Source organism: Hippocampus guttulatus, chromosome 4 (assembly GCF_054856545.1).
Source record: "Hippocampus guttulatus isolate MCC_2025c chromosome 4, RoL_Hgut_1.0, whole genome shotgun sequence".
In the NCBI taxonomy this organism is placed as follows: Eukaryota; Metazoa; Chordata; class Actinopteri; order Syngnathiformes; family Syngnathidae; genus Hippocampus; species Hippocampus guttulatus.
The window spans coordinates 21610159-21628529 of record NC_141264.1 but is presented as its reverse complement, the minus strand read 5'-3'; the positions used below and the strand labels follow the sequence as shown (position 1 = coordinate 21628529).

Here is an 18371-nt window from a genome sequence, read left to right as displayed (position 1 = left end):
CTCTGGTTAAAAGACTGCGATTACTCATGTTATTGTCATGATCATTTGTGAGGTTGCGTGGTTGCATCGATAAGTTGGAAGGTGGCGAGTGACAAGCTGGGCTCACATGGGTTCACATGCGTCGGTGTTGGAAAGAAAGTCAACCAACAGACAATCAAAAGGTCTGACCTTGAGGTCCAAATAGTCCAGGTCCTGCTTCAGTTGCTTGTACGTGTCGTCCACCTGCCACCAAGGAAACAATTTTAATTGACAATCATGGCTATGAAATTCTCAATTCTGCGTGAATGCTGAGAGACAATGTCGCCATGTCAAAATGGCAAAGTAGCTCACCAATATTTTCATATCTTGACTGGTTAAGTATCCATGGGAATATGGTTGATAGACTTATTTATTTCAGTAGCTTAATTTAAAAAAGAGAAACTCATCCAGATTCATGAAACACATGGCCCGACCTGATTCCTTAAGTCGTTTTGCTTATTTCTTGCATATGATGTCATTGTGGCTTTAAGAGCCAATTTGGTTTTAAAATTGGTTTTAAAAATATTTTAAAAAACTTTGTTTACAGCGCTGAACGGAAGTGTGTCTATGACATTATATAAATTTCACTACTTGCATTGAACTACTGGAATAAATGACCTTTTCCACAAAATATTTTGATCATGGTTATCCGCGTAAATCGGCACGTCACTACAAATCACTATCATCTCGGGATGGAATTATTGTCTACAACTCTTTTTTTTCCCCCCAAATATAATTTAAAATGGGTTTGATGCCGCTGGTAGTCAAATGACTCATTTGTAAAACAAAACAATACATTTCGCTGCAACGTTGTTGGCTCCGCCTTGGATATTTGTGCACCTGTTATGCAGGTGTTACCATAACATCACCAGCCAATGAAAAAAAAAAACCCCAAAAACGAGCACCTCCCACAAACCCTAACACCCACTCCGCAACCCCAATGTTGTAGGAAAACATGTTCCTTCAATCACGTTGGAATCCACTGAGCGACTTTGGATTCATTCATTAGGAGAGAAATGCGTGTCTCAGCAGTCACACTCAATTCAAGTAATATTTACACGGATCACAAGAATTTTTCAGCCCATCTTATCTTTGCGCAGAAGCGTCGTTCCTGTCACGACCACAACGCTAACAACACAGACCAATGAAAACATCGTCAGCCCACAATCCAGCCTGCGCCATTTCCACAGCCAGCAAAGCAGCCAAAGCGGACACAAGCCAAGGAAGCGACATAATACGTAACCAAAAAAAAAAAAAAAACACGCACACACACAGAAGCCAAGCAGCCAAGAGCACAACACGCTGCTTCCTCTTAGTACTCGTGAGCCCGTCCCAAGATGACTGATGAGGATTTTGAGGTAGAGGCTGCCACTAAACACAATGCTGACTGACATCGATCTCCTATGCTATCTGCTCAGCTCGGTGGTTTGTTTTTCATTTTTCCAGTACTTTTTTAACTTTTTGTTTTCACTATAATCACCTTTTTGTGAAAAACGCATATTCAATGGGTTTTTTTTCCCGATTTCAAATGCATTCAATGGATGTCAATTACGGGTCGATTTTTGCTATTCACGAGCCGCCCCAATTTCTTTAGCGAGGGTCCACTGTCGTCATTTTGAAAAACTGCTACATCACAGGTCTAGTATGATTTAAAAAAAAAAAAAAAGTGATGAGGTAAGTTAAAAAGGTAAGGATTTTGGAGTGGTCTCCACCTTCTGTCCCACTCAAATAGATCCGACCCTGTAATGAGCAAGCGCCATTCATCTGCAGTCCGGGAGAAGTTCTAAATACACCTCAAGAAATCACTACATTTGTTGCTAGTCGCTATTTTTGAGGTTTGGGAATGCCGCTAAATATGGTGAGGTCATTGGATTGGCAACACTAAGTAAACGCTCGTTTTGTCGCAACACCCTGACTCTGAAGAGCTGCAATGTTGGCACAGTTTAGCTTTAGCCATAATTAGCTTTTGCTAACAGGCAATTGAATATTCGGCTATGATGTCACTGTGGCGGTGGGGGGGACCCCTAATTGATGCTTTTTCAGAACGCCCTTGTTCAAGCCCTGGTCACTATGGTAACAAAAGCCAAATTTATCAAATACATTGTGAAAGAAAAGACTGCTTTCCTATCTATGGGCAACCTCTACCAGGCCTCGCCATGATGAAGGCGGCGGGGTGGGCCGCCCACCTGCGTTTCGCCCAACAGGTGGGTTAGCGTAGGAGCGGGGCCGACGCTGAGGAGGGGGCCGGCGGTCGACAGGCCGTGGCGCTGCAGCTGCTCCAGCGTGCGCTGGCGGACGGCCGCCATCTTGGCCTGCTGCCGGCGCAGCTGAATGAGCAGCAGGGTGAGCTCATCGGGCTGTCCGCCGGCATCATTTTGACCACACGCACAAACACACACCGGTAATTTGAAACGGTGGCTCGAAGCTATAAATTGAAACATTGACACTGTCTTGTCAAATCCCAATTTGAAATTCCAGCCCTTATTTTAACTCTATGCCTCATTTGAAACCCTATTTCGAAACCGGAACCCTGGCTTGAAACACCCAAGTGGAAATGCAAAACTATGTTTGCTACCCTAACCCGGACTTCAAGTGCAAAAAAACTCAAAATTTAATTTGAAACCCCAACGCTGGCAAGAAGCGCACCTCTGAAACCCTTACCCTTGTTTAAAACGGTAATTTCGCCTTAAAACCATCACTTGAACCCTAAAACTGACTGGAAAGCTACAACCTTGTTTGAAACCCAAACCAAAGGATTAAAGCCCTAAATTGAAACCGTAACACTTTATTTTTTTTGGCAATACTACCCCAGTCGTGCATAAAAGTACCAGTTAGAGGATTAGTATGACATGACAGTTAACAACAGAGCGCAGCAGTCATGGAAATATTTGCATCTATAATATTGGTTGTTAAATGGATTAAATAGATTTTCTTCTTCTTTCTTTTTCTGAAAGGCATTTTAGCCGAGTCAGACGTACCGTTTTGCCGTGGAGGCTGGGCGCACTGACCGTGTGTGTCATGTAGTTGGATGGAGGCAAAGAGCGTCTGTCCATCGTGGATGCCTGCAGCACACAAAGCCCGTTTCAGTACAATTTCTAGACTAATGTACAGGATGAAGTACTGAACGCAGGTGTGAGTACTCTTACTGGCTGTGTGACTGCTCGCACGCGAGGAACTGAAACGATGATTGCGCTCAGTGGAGCAAACTTTGCAGTGTCCCAATGACTGACAAGAATGAGTGCGACTGAATGGTGGCGCGAAGAATGAATCCAAGGTGACAAACTCCCGACAACAAAAAAGTGTCAACAATTCACATCATTTCTTGGATAAATGACGCTTGCTTCCAAACCGATTTTGAAACCTTAACCCTAAACCTGGCATGAAACCGTAGGACAGGTTTAAAAACCTAATTTATGATGATGATGATGATGATGATTTTACCTTGAAGACCTGCGACATGGTCCTGCGAGGTGAAATGGCAAACATTGTGTCCGCCGCCGACGCATCGGCCGAGGGTCTCACTGTCAAGCGGCCGACCGGCGTGTGCGGGCGGCGGGCGGGCGACAAGGTTCTGCTCGTGCCCGGCGGAGGCCCCGGCGGCGGGATGTCCGCGGGCGAGGGCGGTACGGACACACAGCGAGCCGGCCCGTTGTGTTTGGCGGCGGGAGGAAGGGCGGACGGCGGACGGGCGCCAAAAGGGTAGTCCGGAGCGGGCGTATAGAGGGGCGCCGTGGGGCTGCCGTGGCGGTACTGCTGACGCTGCTGCCACTCGTACAACTGCAGCACCGTGTTGGAACCCGGGCCGCCCAGATCGGGGGTGAGGCGGAAGTGGCTCATGCGGTCCTGAGCATACTTGTACTCGCCGAGGCGTGCCAGCGGGGGGCTGTGGCGAGGGGTCTTTGGCAGGGTCTGGTGTGAATCCAGAGTGCCGAACTTGGGTTGGCAGGGCGGCGTTTTTCGGGGGAGGGTGCTGTCTCGGGATGGAGGACTGTCGTAACACAATGCACAAGTGTCAGGCTATAGTCCATTTTCAAAGTATTCACAACAGTTTTTCCATATTTTATGAAAACTTTGAGGGAGAAAAAAAATTCAAATAGAGCTGTAGCATGAAATGTCAGAAAAGTGAGGCACAAAGTATTTTCCCACATATAAGGTATCCTCAAGGATGAACCAATTAGTCGAAGAGTCGAGTCAATTTCACGACACAAGTTTTAAGCTTCAAGTCATATATTCGCGCAAGTGGTTTTGGCATCTCGTGTTCCAGTTGGCCGATTTCCAAAGGACGAGCAATTAGCCCTGGCAAAATGTATTTAAGTTAGGCTTACACTAAAATAAAGGCAAATGCACCATGAACCAATATCTACAGTTTATCTACTTCAATTAGTTGTTAGCTTGCTTAACACTTTTACTTGCAGTCTGTAAAGCATTCACTACTTTTTACGTTACAATCAAGTGCCAAAAACATTGTCTTCAATACTTGCTTTGTATGTTCACAAAGCTTGGTATCATATCTGTCGCTTACCCTTTGTGCTCGGCTTTCTGCACCTTGACCCACTGCTCCACTTGTCCCAGAGTACTCCTCCTCCTCATTTCCAGAGGAGCTTCCGGGACCCTCTGATACGTCCCCGCCGCAATCCCGTTAGGCTCCAAGATGGGGCTGGGCGTTTCCACCAGGCCATTCCTGGCGCCGACGCCCGTGGGCAGCGTGGAGGCGGACCGCGAGGGTGCTCGAGACGGCACCCTGGACACGGGCGCCGACGAGGACGCGTGGTCTGGAGGCGGGAGGGTGGCGGTCGTGGGGTTGGCAGGGAGGGAGGTGTGCGTGTCCATCTCCGTGGCGACGGGAGAGTCTTTGTGGAAGCTGTGGCGGTCGTCCGGCTGGTGATGGATGGGCTCCAGGAGAACCTCGTGGACGGCGGGTCTCTGGGGTTCCGGAGCCTTGTGGTTGTTGACGTGGTTGGTGTGCGTGTCGGTCTGATGACGCATCATGTGGAAGTGAGCCGACTGCTCAGATGGTCTGTTGAGAGTCAAGAGTCAAATTTGAAAACCCTAATTCGGGTTTGAAACTTGAATTTGGAATCCTAAACCTGACTTGAAACCCTACCTTGAAGCCCTGTCTATGATATCAAACAAATTAAAACCCAAGCTTCAAACCTTAATTTGGAATCCAAAACTAGATTTGAAAGCTTAATTTGACCCCCTCCCAGGCCTGAAACCTGAACAATGGATTCAAACCCAAAACAGAAGCGCTAAACCTGTCTTCAAACAGTAATTTGGAAACCTAATACTAAGTACAAACCCTAATTCTGAACTCTATCCATTATTTACAACCCTGGATTGAAACTCTGGCTCAATACCCTAATTTGAAATCATAACCCAAGTTAGAAACCCTCATTTGAAGCTCTAACCTCAACCTATAATTTGAAATCAAAGCCTAGGTTTGAAACCCTAACAGTGGCTTCAAACCCGAATCTGATGCCCTAACCTTGATGTGAAACCCTAATTTGAAGCGCTAGCCATGACTTCAACCCCAAATCTGAAGCTCTAACCTTGAAAAACATTAACAATTGCCTTAAAGCCGTATTAAAAATCCTAACCCTAATTTGAAGCCCTAACCCTATCATGTCAGGCCTAAATTCAAATCCTCGTTTCGAACGCAAGACCCGACATTATAGCCTCCTCACCCATGATTGAAACTGACTTCAACTTCAGATTAATGTTACGTCACTTACACACACACACACACACACAAATCCGTACAGTACACACGTGATATCCAAGCAAGGAAAGAACGAGTTTCAATGGCATTTGTGCCTTAGGTCGAAATGCAGCATCTGAAAGCTTTACCGGGATTTTCATTTGAGTGTGTGAAGGCAGCTGATGTGTTTGTAAATGTGTGTGTATGTTGGTGTGCATTTGTGTGTGGGTGTGCGAGTCGTTGCACTGCTGCTGTCTTTTTGCCAAGAACACTTTGTAATTAATTTGGTCCGACCTGAATGTTTGGGGACCCGCTTAACGGGCAATTTAAAGCTCCACCGCTTGCGTTCAGAAGTGACATTGGAGGGTAAAGTGAGGGTCAAACAGAACTACCGTTTGACCCAAAAATCTAACTATTCGGAGTTCAACCAAATTCTCTTCAGGAAAAAATGAAAGAAAAAAAAGTATTGCAATACTGTGCGCGTTTGTGCGTTGGAAGACACGTGCGTATGTGAGTGTGTGTTCCTGACCTGCCGTCGCCTGTGTCGACGGGGCCTCTCATGTTGGCGGCCTGATTCATGGCCCTCAGCCAGGTGTTCATGTCCTCCTGCGTGTCGGCGCTGAAGTAGTACGTCCGCATGCCCGTGTGCTCCGCCTGAGAGCCAATCATAGAGCTGCGTTTGTAACAATGCGAGCGCCCGCTCGGGTGGCCGGCCTGCGGCGGGGGGAGACAGAGAGCGCAGCAAAGGTGTCACGACGTCCAACCGACCGGAGAGCAGACGAGGCGGAGCCGAGTACACCGAGCACACCAAGAAATGAGAACAAAGACGACAACAGTGGCAGCCAGTCACGACCATCAAAGACGCAGCTTTCCACCGATGAGAGAAGGAACACAACATAAAACCCCAACTGTCCCTCCCCGCCCCCAAAGTTGACCCATGAAGCTGTTTTTGTACTTGTCTGTCTTGCGTGTATCTTTGCGTGTATGTGTCTGTGTTTTGGATTGGATTGGATAAACTTTATTGTCAAATGTACTGTATGTAAAACATACAGCACAGATGGAATTTCTTCCCTCTCAACACAAAACAAGTTCATGCCCGTGTGTCTGCATCTGAGTAAAAACCCTACTTTGAAAGCCTAACCCTGGTTTGAAACCCTACTTTGAAATACTAAGTCTAGTTAAAACCCTACTTTGAAAACCTAACCCTAGTTTAAAACCCCGCACTTTAGTGCTTGCATGTCGGTGTGTCTTTGTCTGTTTTTTGTAAGTGCAGGTCTTTCTGGGTGCGTACGTGTGTGCGTGACAAGAGGGAGGGAACGCAACAAGGAACCTCACAAATGTTTCTGGCTACTCGCACAAAAACAAAATAAGTTAGAAAACTATTTGAGATAATAATTTTAAAAAAACATTATCCTCGATGGAGTCTGTATCTGATTCATTCATAATTAAAACGCTGGATTTAGCCAGCTAAGAGCCTTTCATCTTTTCTAAATGCATCTTTTCAAATATATTTTTCAACATGATTCTAACAGTTGTCCCGAGAACAATGTGAGGTTTTTCCACATTAACTCATTCAGTACCAGCCAATTCTAGACCAAGTCTGAAAAGACGTTTAAAAACGTCTTTGGGAGTGAATGAGTTAATACAGCACAAACACATCACTCGCACAAAAGTATTGAGACGCAGGCCGTAAAAAAAAAAAAAAAATCAATGAATGTTTGTTTGTTTTTTCCCACACTGGCTATTTTCCCCCCTCAATGTCCCTGAATGAGTGTCCCTGAACAGCACCCAAGAGAGCTTACCAGAGTGCTTTTAGTGTCTGCGTGGGTGGTTAGCGCTAAAGTAATAATAAGTACGGGGTGGCTATTAGTTTTCTCGTCCATTGGAGTAAAAAAACACTAATAAAAAATGTGGCTATTGCGGAAGAAGAACGCCTGCGAGGGAGATTGTTTATCTGAAGAAAAAAAAAATCCAGGTTTTCTTTCCCTTGGAGTTGGTTGAGCTCGACAAAGCTGGAGAGACACACAAGACAGCAACCAGGGTACACGTTCAGGCCAGACTGCATCCGTTCCACAAACTGTATGCCTCACTTTCAACCTGTTCTGCATTGGCTGGTTGCACCCACAGTCGCCCCTCTCCACCTTGCTGGCACACAAATTCACTGCTCAAACCCCCTCCCCCAAGTGGACATGAAAGACGAAGAGCAATCACAGGGAAGATGCGGCAGGAACTTTCCACACATCCATGACGCATCAGAGGGAAAACCGGCACCTCCTCAAAAAGGGGGGGAAAAAAACCCTTCAAAATAATTTAGTAATATTGGGAACAAAAATGGAAAATGTTGAATCTGCTGAGAAGCATTAACTATGGCATCACAGAACATGTCTGGAGCGAACAAGATTGTGTTGACTTTAATGTTTTATTTTGTGCATCATGTCAATGAGATCATTGATCGATCGGCAAATTATGACATCACAACATCGCGGCATAAAATACCCGCCGATCCGATTCAGCCAATCACATCTTTGTCATGTATTCTTCCATTTTTTTGAGACCTGAATTGCAGTTATCTTTTGTACATGTTGAGCAAATGTGGCAGAAATGCATTTTCATTCAGTTTTTAACTTTGATATATATTTTTTTCTTTTTTAAGCAACAAAAATAAAGGCCATCAAGCTCTCGCTACTCTTTCCAAGCACGAAGGTTTTCTTACGTTGATAGATCGTCATAAGTTGTGAAAGACTCAACTTTTTGGCACCCTTGTGTTGGGTTTACAACACAAAATGGCAGACTTTAACCAGAAGGTGTTGATTGAAGGACAGCTAAGAGTCACTTTCCCAAATAACAAAAACAAAAGTTTCATTTCATAAAAAAAACAAGGGAAAAAAAAAGCCCTCCATTATGTTGTTTAGCGCCCCATTGGATGATGTCACGCTCTTTACGCAGCTAATAGCCGTCCCGCCTGGCTTCCTTTCACTCTCCTCGCTTTACTTTCCATTCATGTCTTCCTTCCCGTCCTTTTCCACGCACACATCATTCTCACGTGTCCTCACGCTATTTAAAGAGAGCATTGTGCTAGTAAAGATAAGCCCGAGCGCCGCACAGCTACTCCTGATAAACGTGCATTCTCTCAAACTGGGGATTGATTTTACCATGGGGGCAAAAAAACCAGCATCCAAACGGAGACAATGATAGCCTCTGGGTGACTCTCTTTCAAGTCTGCTGCTTTAATGGGATAAAATAGTCTAGTTATAAAGAGGCAAAAATCAGGTTAGGAGGAATATAACACACTTCAAAGACATTATCCAGTATTTTTTCCATAAAGGTGGACTATGTTAGAAAAAAAAATCACATATATACATACACATATATATAAAGAGAGAGAGAGAGAGAGAGAGAGAGAGAGAGAAAGAGAGCTACCTTAGATTTTACTATTTTTATAAAAATACTTAGCTTACAACCATTTTTCGTGGAAACTCGTGTTTTTTTTTGGGGGGGGGTATAATTTATTTCCCACTGACTATGTCAGCACCCCAACCCAAAACGAAAAATATGGATTACCATGAAGCTGTGCCAGGACGAAATAGGGTTGTGGACCACTGCATTAGTGGATGCATGCAGAGGGTCAAGGCTCGAAATAACAAGTTTCACAAGTCGAAATGTGTATTTTGCGCCTCATCAAAACACATTGAATAGCAAAACTAAAAATGACAGATTTTTCCGTTTTTCCAACAGTAGAACGGAAAAGACGGTCCCAAAAAGCTTCGCTGGTCTGGATGTACGCACATTACAATGGAGCAAAGCGCACACACGTCACCAACGTGGGGACAGTCGGAGGTCGAGACTAGCTTGCAAGAAAAGAACTTCAGCTGGGTGGCAAGTGAGGCTAAATACATTTTGGAGTCAGTAATCATCTCTTCCATGGCGATGAATCTTATTTCTCTCAATTAGTGCTCTCTTGAAGGGAATACAAGGCAAGTTAGAGAAGCCATGCTACTTGCTAAGCTAACCTAAGGTTGACATGGCTCATGCTTTTAAACCACAATGAAGCGCTTGGGTGATCGAGGTCACGTGTTCAAGTGGGGCACATCCAATTCTGAACAGCAAAACAGCCGGCAAATAAATATACGTCTGTACCCTAGAGAGAAAAATATACTGTACTCAATAGCGCAAGAAAGAATCGGAAATGAATTACGTTCCATAACGGCCTACATCACCCGGGAGGAGGATATATCCTCACTAAGGTTGCAGGTCCCCAAGGGTTAATCTGCAAAAAATTGCTCCTTAGACAGTTGCTCCTCAAATGAAGTCATTGATTCGCCAAAGAAAATCGTTATTTCGAGCCTTGAAGGTAGATGTGACTTGAACAAGAAGCCCCACGAAGACCCACAAACATAAAAGTACAAGGGAAGGAAAAAGCAAATAGCAAAGTGGCACAACGACAAGTTGATCACCATCATGCATCGAGACAAGTGACATTTTGTCTCATACGGTGTAGCTCCACATCCGACAAGAGGGGAGAGAGTACCTATTTTATGTGAGGACTCTCAATGTGACACACTCGCAGGGGTGTGTGGGAGGTGTGTCCCGGTCGGTCAGCCAACCAATGGAAAGAGAGGGAAGAGGAGGTGGAGGGTGGAGGTTTAATTGTCACACTCTTCATACACCGATTTCTCAGCCCTGATCGACAAACCTGTTGGTAAACAGTGGTACCTTGACGGAGATTTTTGTCATGTGTTTTTGTGTGTTTGGGGGCGGGGGGGTGTTTCATTCTAGTGTTTAGATCTCAGAATTAAATAGTAATGACAAATAGAAAGTAAAGAATTAAACGGTGTTTATAAAATCTTTTCGATTCATTGAATGAACATTGTGTTGCTCCTTCTGGTGTGTGCGTTTTGACCACCAGGGGTCAGCATCATCCATACATTTAATTCAGATTTGATAATGTAAGATGATCAATATTGACGCTACTTTCATTAGGTTTTGCATTTCATAGTCGCTTTACAGTTCAAGTGCACAACTCTGTTTTTGTTGTTAAATAAATAAATAGATAGATAAATAAATAAATTACGCATCGAAGCCACGATGATGACACCATGCTGATTAAGCACAAACAGCTCCAGAATTTGAAATTATGGTTAATAATAATGACAATTTAAAAAAAAAAAATGGGAGCACTCAAAGTAAAATATTTTTGTCAAAACCAAGCAAGAGATAGCCTGCAGCTTGTCAGTCAAGGTAACAATGTATTTCTTGGGCATTGGATGGACCGGATTTAGTTGAACAGGCCCTTTTAGTAAAGAGACACAGTATCATTACTTTTGAATCAGGTGAGCTTGTTTTAACCTCTTAAGAGCATCGTGACAACCCTGAAAAAGTAGAATGATTTGAAACATTTTCAACAATAAACCTCATTTGGAGGTGACAAATACCAAGCACACTGTGTATCTTATTTGGAGAACTGTGTAAGCAAGACATTATTTTTGCTTGCTCAAAGCGTTATTGTATGATTTATGATTTATTGGCAGTGAGAGAGCGAGAAAAGGTGTTAAGGATTCTTGAAAAGGTGTCTTTCAGTGAATTGAAAAGGGCTTTTAAAAAGTTAAATACGTTTAAAGTGAGTGGAAGCAGTCTTTTTTTTTTGTCCATATATTTTTGAAACTTTCTGGTTATCTTCTAATAATGATGATGAAAAAAGGGGTTGATGTGTGACCGATTTATTACCCTACCGCCACATAGACTATAATACAAGTTAAAAGATGAATATCACCTGCAGTATTAAAGTTACTAATCACGAGAGCTGACAGTTTGATGTTTTAATTAGGGAGCGTGATAAATCCCTCATCCTCCATCAATCAATCACTTTTGAACAGAACTTCCACTCTAACTCTCTAATTACAAATTACGGCATTAAATATTAATGACACCATGAGAAGATCTTCAAACGAGCGTGGCTGTTTGGGATTCCTCCAGTCGCGGGTGTGCATGCTTTCCCTTCAGCGCCACTTCCCAAAATAAGCCAGACAGGTTTTATTTATAGCCAGAGGTGTAGAATCCCAAACGCGATCCAGCATGGTCGCAAACAGCTCCGAGACGGCATGCCGACGACAATCGCGCATTCAAACATTCAAATATGACTTCAGGGTATCATCAACAACTGTGTCCAAATACTCGCAATATTGTTTTGTTTTTTTTACCATATGTATTTATTCATGGATCTCAAATATACTTGTATACTTTTTTCCCCAAAGTAATTTAAGCTTGAATGCAAATGTATTGTACTTAAAAGTTCAATACAATTATACTTGAAAAAAACGAATGTTTCACTGGAAGAAAACGGCCATATGCATAGCTATAAGCTTCATTCGAAAATGTTTGATTGTAGTTATTTGTATTTTCCAATGTTGTGGTCACAGAAACAAAAGAAAATAAAGAATCAGGAATTATTTGCAAAACAAATTGCTCGACAGTGCAATCGACATTTTTGCTGTGACAACGAAACAAACATAACAGCAGGGTTCTTGGAAAAGTATGCTGAAAAAAATGTCATAAAAAATTTCAAATCTGACCGTCTGTCAGTTTGGAAAAAAACTAATTTAGGCCCCCACGATAGAATACAAGTGAGCGCCTCATGTCGTTGCATCCCTCGTGCGTTGAATCCAGTTACGGAATTGTGCCAAAGGGAAATCCATTCCACAGAGGTGTCCGTATTAAAACTTCCTTCTTGACAGCCGTAACAAATTTCACGACAGCAGGTGCTCAGTGACAAATCATGCCGGAGGGCTTTGCCCCTTGACAGTAGTAAAAACACATCTCACATTAACAGATGGGCCATGTTGATCCAGAAAGGCATTACAATTATGGAAGGGCGATATCATAATTGAGTGACTATATTTAAGAAATATCGCAAAGGCCTCTGTATTTACTTAAGCGTCTTGTTTGGTACAAACGGTTCACGGGTAAAACTGAAATACACTGCGAAACCAGGACGTTGATTCCTTTTTGCACCATTTGTACGGCTACTGCGGCAAACTGTGTATGTATTCCTTTCCACGGCGCAGCTGCAACAACTTAAAAGTGCCTTTAAGAGGCGGGGCCTGCTGAGGTGCTATGTGACATTGGAAGGTTTACATTCGAGTGTCTGGGTGTGAGCTGTGGCCGACAGCAGCTCCTGCGTGAGCATGCCCATGTGTGTTGGGGTGTGTCACTGCTTTGTTATTGCTCATAATTCAACTTTTTATCATTGTTTTATGGCCGAATTTATTCACGTACAGACCTTTGTTTGAGCTGCAGTTGCTTTTTAAAATTATATTCATGAAAATCAAGTTGCTTGAGTTGATTTGAGTTTTACGCCAAAGGCTCAATGGTCCGATAGAATAATATTTCGGGCAAAATAAAATATTTTTAAAACATCATGATGTCAAAATCATAGACCCATCAAAAAACGAGATTGCAAATGAAATGTGCTCCTACCATGCGGGCGGGCTGCAGTTGACTTCCGACGAATCGCTTTCACCGCAACACAATCAATTCTCTTGCTGATAGTTACATAATAATAATAATAATAATAAAGTCTTTCAAGCTTATTTTATAAATTAGAAGAGGAAAACAAAGTTTGATGGTTTGCGCAGAAGGTAACACGGCTAAATGACAGAAGAGGCCAACGTACCTTGAAGGCATACTTGCGGCTGACGTGGTCCTCGGGTCCCACGGGTGAAATGACATAGCTGGGAAGAGGAATGCTGCCCAGGACCGCCTCCTCTCTACTGTCTGTGTTGGGTGAGGGGAGAGAATGGGGGCAAGTTGGGGAGGAAAAAGGGTGAGGAGGCGATAAGAATTAATACTTATCACCTGCAAATTTCAGCTAATTTTTGGAAATCTGGAATTGGAAATTTTAAGTCTAAGCTTTTTACTTTTTCTTTGGTATTTTTGTGACGACAACAAAAAAAGGGAACAACCTCAACAAGGCTTGCTAAGAGAAGAAAAATATATACAGTATAAAGCGACAAGTGTATGCAATATAGAACAGTTCGACCTTGAAAACACATTATTTCAATCTCATTTATCCATCCATCCATCCATCCATTTTCTGATCCGCCTAATACTCACAAGGGTCGAGGGGGCGTGCCGGAGCCTATCTCAGCTGTCTGCGGGCAGTAGGTGGCGGACACCCTCAACCAGTTGCCAGCCAATCGCAGGGCACACAGAGACGAACTACCATCCGCGCTCACACTAACATCTGTGGACAATTTAGAGTGTTCAATCAGCCTGCCATGCATGTTTTTGGACTGTGCGAGGAAACCGGAGTACCCGGAGAAAACCCACGCAGGCCCGGGGAGAACATGCAAACTCCACACAGGAAAGCCAGAGCTACATCGAACCCGGTACCTCTGCAATGTGAGGTCGATGGGCTAAACACTGGACCACCAGGCCGCCAATCTGAATTATTTCAAAGAAAAAAAAAAAACGTTCCACCTTTGAGTTTCCAACATCATTCATTTAACTGAGCCAACAATTCAACCGCAATGTGAAGGTCAACAATTCTCAAATATGTGAGCAGAGGGAGTTTTCCATCTTCATTAGTTTCTATAAATAACACAAAGTATTTGTTTCCACTGAGGGTGTGTGCGTGCGTGTGTGTGCGTGTGAGAGAGTAATGAACAATGTTGTAACACTGTAGAAAGACACAGCAGCACCTGTGCCCGCCTGATGGCCAGGGGGCCATTAAAGCCGGATTAAAAGGGAAGGTAATTGTTTAAAAATAATACAAGGACCCTTGGAGGTGACATTCCCCAAATGTCATGCTCCAACGGCCGGTGTTTTTATCTGCACATTCACAAACACGCACGCAGTTGCAAGATAGGAAGTAGATGGGCCAGACTGGAGTCAAGGCAGCCGAAAATGATCTTGAGGCTCTTAAGTAAAATAATTGAATGGGGAGGAGGCCTTTCATCATGTTGAGTGCAGAAAAAAAACAAAAAAACACTTTTGATGTGAGGAGAGAAAGGGGTGAGGGAGGAAAAAAAAAAGATGAAAAAAGCTAAAGAATTGATTTCCTCGCTGAAGGCGAGGAGGCGTGTCCGAAAGTGTTTGATTGACTTGATGAAGACGAAATGACATAAAATGTCGCGGGGAGCAGACGGAGGCGGATGCGAGTGTAATTCTTCATCTTAGCGAGACATTTTAGACAATTAAGTAGGCTTTCCCATACTTTTCTGTACCCGGTGCACACAGCAAGGCCCATAAAGGCATGCTTGGATGATTTTGCAACACCTTGGGTATGAACATTCCAAAAAATGACAAGGAGGGAGACAAATTTAACGACACATGGAGATACGCAACATTGTGGAGCAAGCACAGTTTATGTTCAAGAGAGAAATAGTCAGACGGTACGGTCGAGGTAAAATCAAAAATGGAATGATTTTTACACTTTAACAGCTTCACTACCTTCATACAAACACGTGAAAAACAAATGACAAAATATTTGTAGAATATGTTGTCATGTTATGCATTTGAGGATCAGATGGATACCATAACTTAGTAGCTGTTAACGTTGCAAAAATCCAAGATGTCTGCAGCTCAACTGAGCACCTTTCAAATCCTGCCGACTCACGCTCGAGAATACGCTGAAGAAACAGTGCATGCAACTACTGTGGGGGAAAAAAAGATATATCGATTTATTTATTTTATTGTACATGTGTCGCCAATAAAACTGGACACCATGCTTGACACGTAGTTGACTCGGTCATCATAGAACAAACAAACATTAACGTAATTTTTTTCATTCAAGCCATTGAACTTACGGTTCAACTCATTGAAGTCCTTCCGGTGGAAGTACACAGTACATTACAGTCGTAAATCTTCGGCGGTAACTTGTGGACACAAAAGGTAACATACTTAATGTCAATTGCTTTCGTTTTTTTAATGGACTACGCGGGACTGGATTGAACGGTATTTTGGTCTATTGACAGCACCTGTTTTTGAAACGGATCCATTTTAAGGGGCGATTGGGATCTTCATTACATGGGCGTGTTGGCATGAAGAGCAAGTGGTCGCGACGGCTATTTATCACAGCACAAATCTCACTAAGGCTGTTCATTTTACTCCTGAAGTATGCGTGCATTATTATTGTTAAGCAGTGAAACGTGTTGATTAATTGTAAAAGGAAAAAAAAAATGCTGATTCTCAAAGTGGGTCAATGTTTGAATATTCCGCTGGACCATATTTTTGGAGAACCGCCCGTCTACATACTGTCATTGTAAGATCCAAATCAGATTGAGCTGAATTTATGTTTTCATCCAAGTTCATCATTCAAGACGTCAACTTAAGGGTGAGTGACGTTTTTCACCTTTGTAGTAGAAGAGGCAGAATTCGGACAAGACGAACCATTTCCTCTTCCAAAGACGCATCCCGGAGCTATCCTGCAAGGGGACATGAGAGGAAAGCAGGAGCAGAGTCAAGCAGGGACAACGAGCAGGTGGGACGAATCGCTTGTCCTCGTTCGATGGATCAGCGGGACAGACGGCCGACTTTTTCAGCCTGCTCTTGGGATATAACGGTGAACACAACCAAAGGGAATACAACAAGCTGCATGTCCTTGTCATTATCGTGTGTGTGGATACCACAGCTGTTCTTTTCTTTTTTTGGGTTAGAATTACATTGCACGTTTCGTGATGCTTTTTGCGCTCAAGTGGCGCAAGTATGATATGGATCAGGATAGCATCAATAGAAAATATACTGTAGGTGGATCGCATATTGCATATCTTCAGACTACATGGGTATGTAATGCCATTTAGTCGACAATGTCTACTGTGCATATACGTGTAGTGTGTATGTCCATACCTGTTTGTAGAGCCATCCTCGGACCACAACAGGCACATTGGGGTTCCTCTTGATGGCCTGCTCTCGCTTGCCAAAACTGTGCACCCTGCCAGAGCGAGGACCCTGAAAGAAAATGATCACTTTAACCGTCCATTCTCAAAATGAATGATTGACATCATTTGGTCTTTGCTTGTTTACTTGATAGGTTTCACAAATTTTATAGTGGCAACTGGATAAGCAAAAACATGGTGGGTAAAATAACAAGGCTATACTTCAGCCTGTCCTATCCTGTGCACTTTGCTGTTGCACGCATTAGTGTTCTTTTGGGTCATTTGACCCAAGACAAATTAAGCTGTCAAAAACATAGAAAATACATTCAGGGCTATTTAAGTAGTCAATAGACAGACACACAAACGTGTTGCATGTAAAAAAAAACAATGTGCACAGGACAGGACCAAATTAAAGTTTTTGCTGTTCTATTTAAAACAACAATAAATCAACATGATGGTATGTTATTTCTGTATTATATCCAACAATAAATTAATATTATTATATATTTCAGCCTGTCCTATGCACATTGTTGGTAACATCAAGTTGTCTGGAGGTTTATTGGTTGGGCCAGATTGACCCAAAAGAGCACAGATGCATACATACTTCAGCAATGTGCACAGGACGGGGCAGGCTGAAATCTATTTAATTAACTGTCCAATTTACTCAGCTGTCACTACAAAAACATTAGATTTACATGATGATGTATTTCAGCCTGTTCTGTCCTGTGCATATTGTTATGGTATGATGCATCGGGATTGGATAAACCACACCGAAATGGATCATACATCATCCGTTATTTTTGTGACAGCTAGGGAGACTATTAAATAAACAACCAATAGATGTGTCTGTGTTCTTTTGGATCAATTTAAAGCACCAAAAAATTAAAGTTAAGAAAGTTTTAGGTTATTAATTGCTTCTTGACGACCTCAATAGTCCTTAAACGTATATTTTTGTAGGTTTCATACAGTTAAAACAGTCCGGGGTCAAAGTGACTCAAAAGAACACATGCATTCCACACATTAACACAAAATTAACATGATGATTGATATACATTCTGTCCTGTCCTGTGAATGAGAGAAAAGGCTATGCCCCAGTTACTTGATGTTTCGTGACAATCCAAACAGCACAATTAAGTGCTTTAAATAGACAAACCGCCTGGGCTCAAATTGTCAAAAAGAACATTTATACAGTGCACATGCAACCACAATGTGCACAGGACAGGCAATGACAGATTGAAATTCTACTCATGAGTCCCAATTCAATGCATCGGTGAACATAAAAACATGACATCAACCATTCAAGTATGAGAAATGTTATGTGTGTTGGAGGCAACATGAGGGCAAAGACATTTTTCTTATTGTAATATTAGTAGTACTGATGAGACCACAAATGAACATAGTTGCCCACAGACAAGTCCCAGCGGTAATTTGTCTTCCAGCGTGGACCTTCGCCCACACACCAGGTGATCTTTTTCAGGCAACCTTCCTTGTTCTCGTTACATAAGCGCAGAAGCATGAGACCAGCGGCAACCACAGAACTCAATCAGCTATTACTGAGTGGGAGGTTACAAGAGCCTTTAATGTGACCTGCAGGCAGGCCACACTACGACAATGTGTAGAAAGCAGAACGCATCTGAAGTAAAGCACAAGTAAGACAGAATGTGTGCCAGGTGGCACGATTCGGGGAGTTGGAGCAAATCTTTTTCTTTATTTAAGCGAAGGTCAAAGGATCAACTAGGCATGCGTTAAGCTTTTTCTTTGGCTTTTTTTGAAACGACGAAACA

The 18371-nt window shown here is 43.0% G+C and overlaps 1 protein-coding gene across 9 annotated transcripts in view; it reads right to left on the bottom strand.

The window, feature by feature from the left end:
• LOC147206560 (pleckstrin homology domain-containing family A member 7-like) overlaps nt 1–18371 on the bottom strand; it is a 72719-nt gene that overhangs the window by 12768 nt on the left and 41580 nt on the right. For 4 of the 9 annotated variants that reach the window (XM_086108341.1, XM_086108334.1, XM_086108336.1 and 1 more), the window contains 9 exons: nt 16559–16660; nt 16065–16137; nt 13386–13486; nt 6246–6430; nt 4541–5035; nt 3460–4006; nt 2997–3080; nt 2205–2375; nt 169–222 (listed from right to left, as the gene is read on the bottom strand). In XM_086108341.1, the coding sequence (XP_085964467.1) occupies nt 169–222; nt 2205–2375; nt 2997–3080; nt 3460–4006; nt 4541–5035; nt 6246–6430; nt 13386–13486; nt 16065–16137; nt 16559–16660 (1812 nt within the window). The other 5 variants (XM_086108335.1, XM_086108337.1, XM_086108342.1 and 2 more) reach the window with 5 other exon arrangements.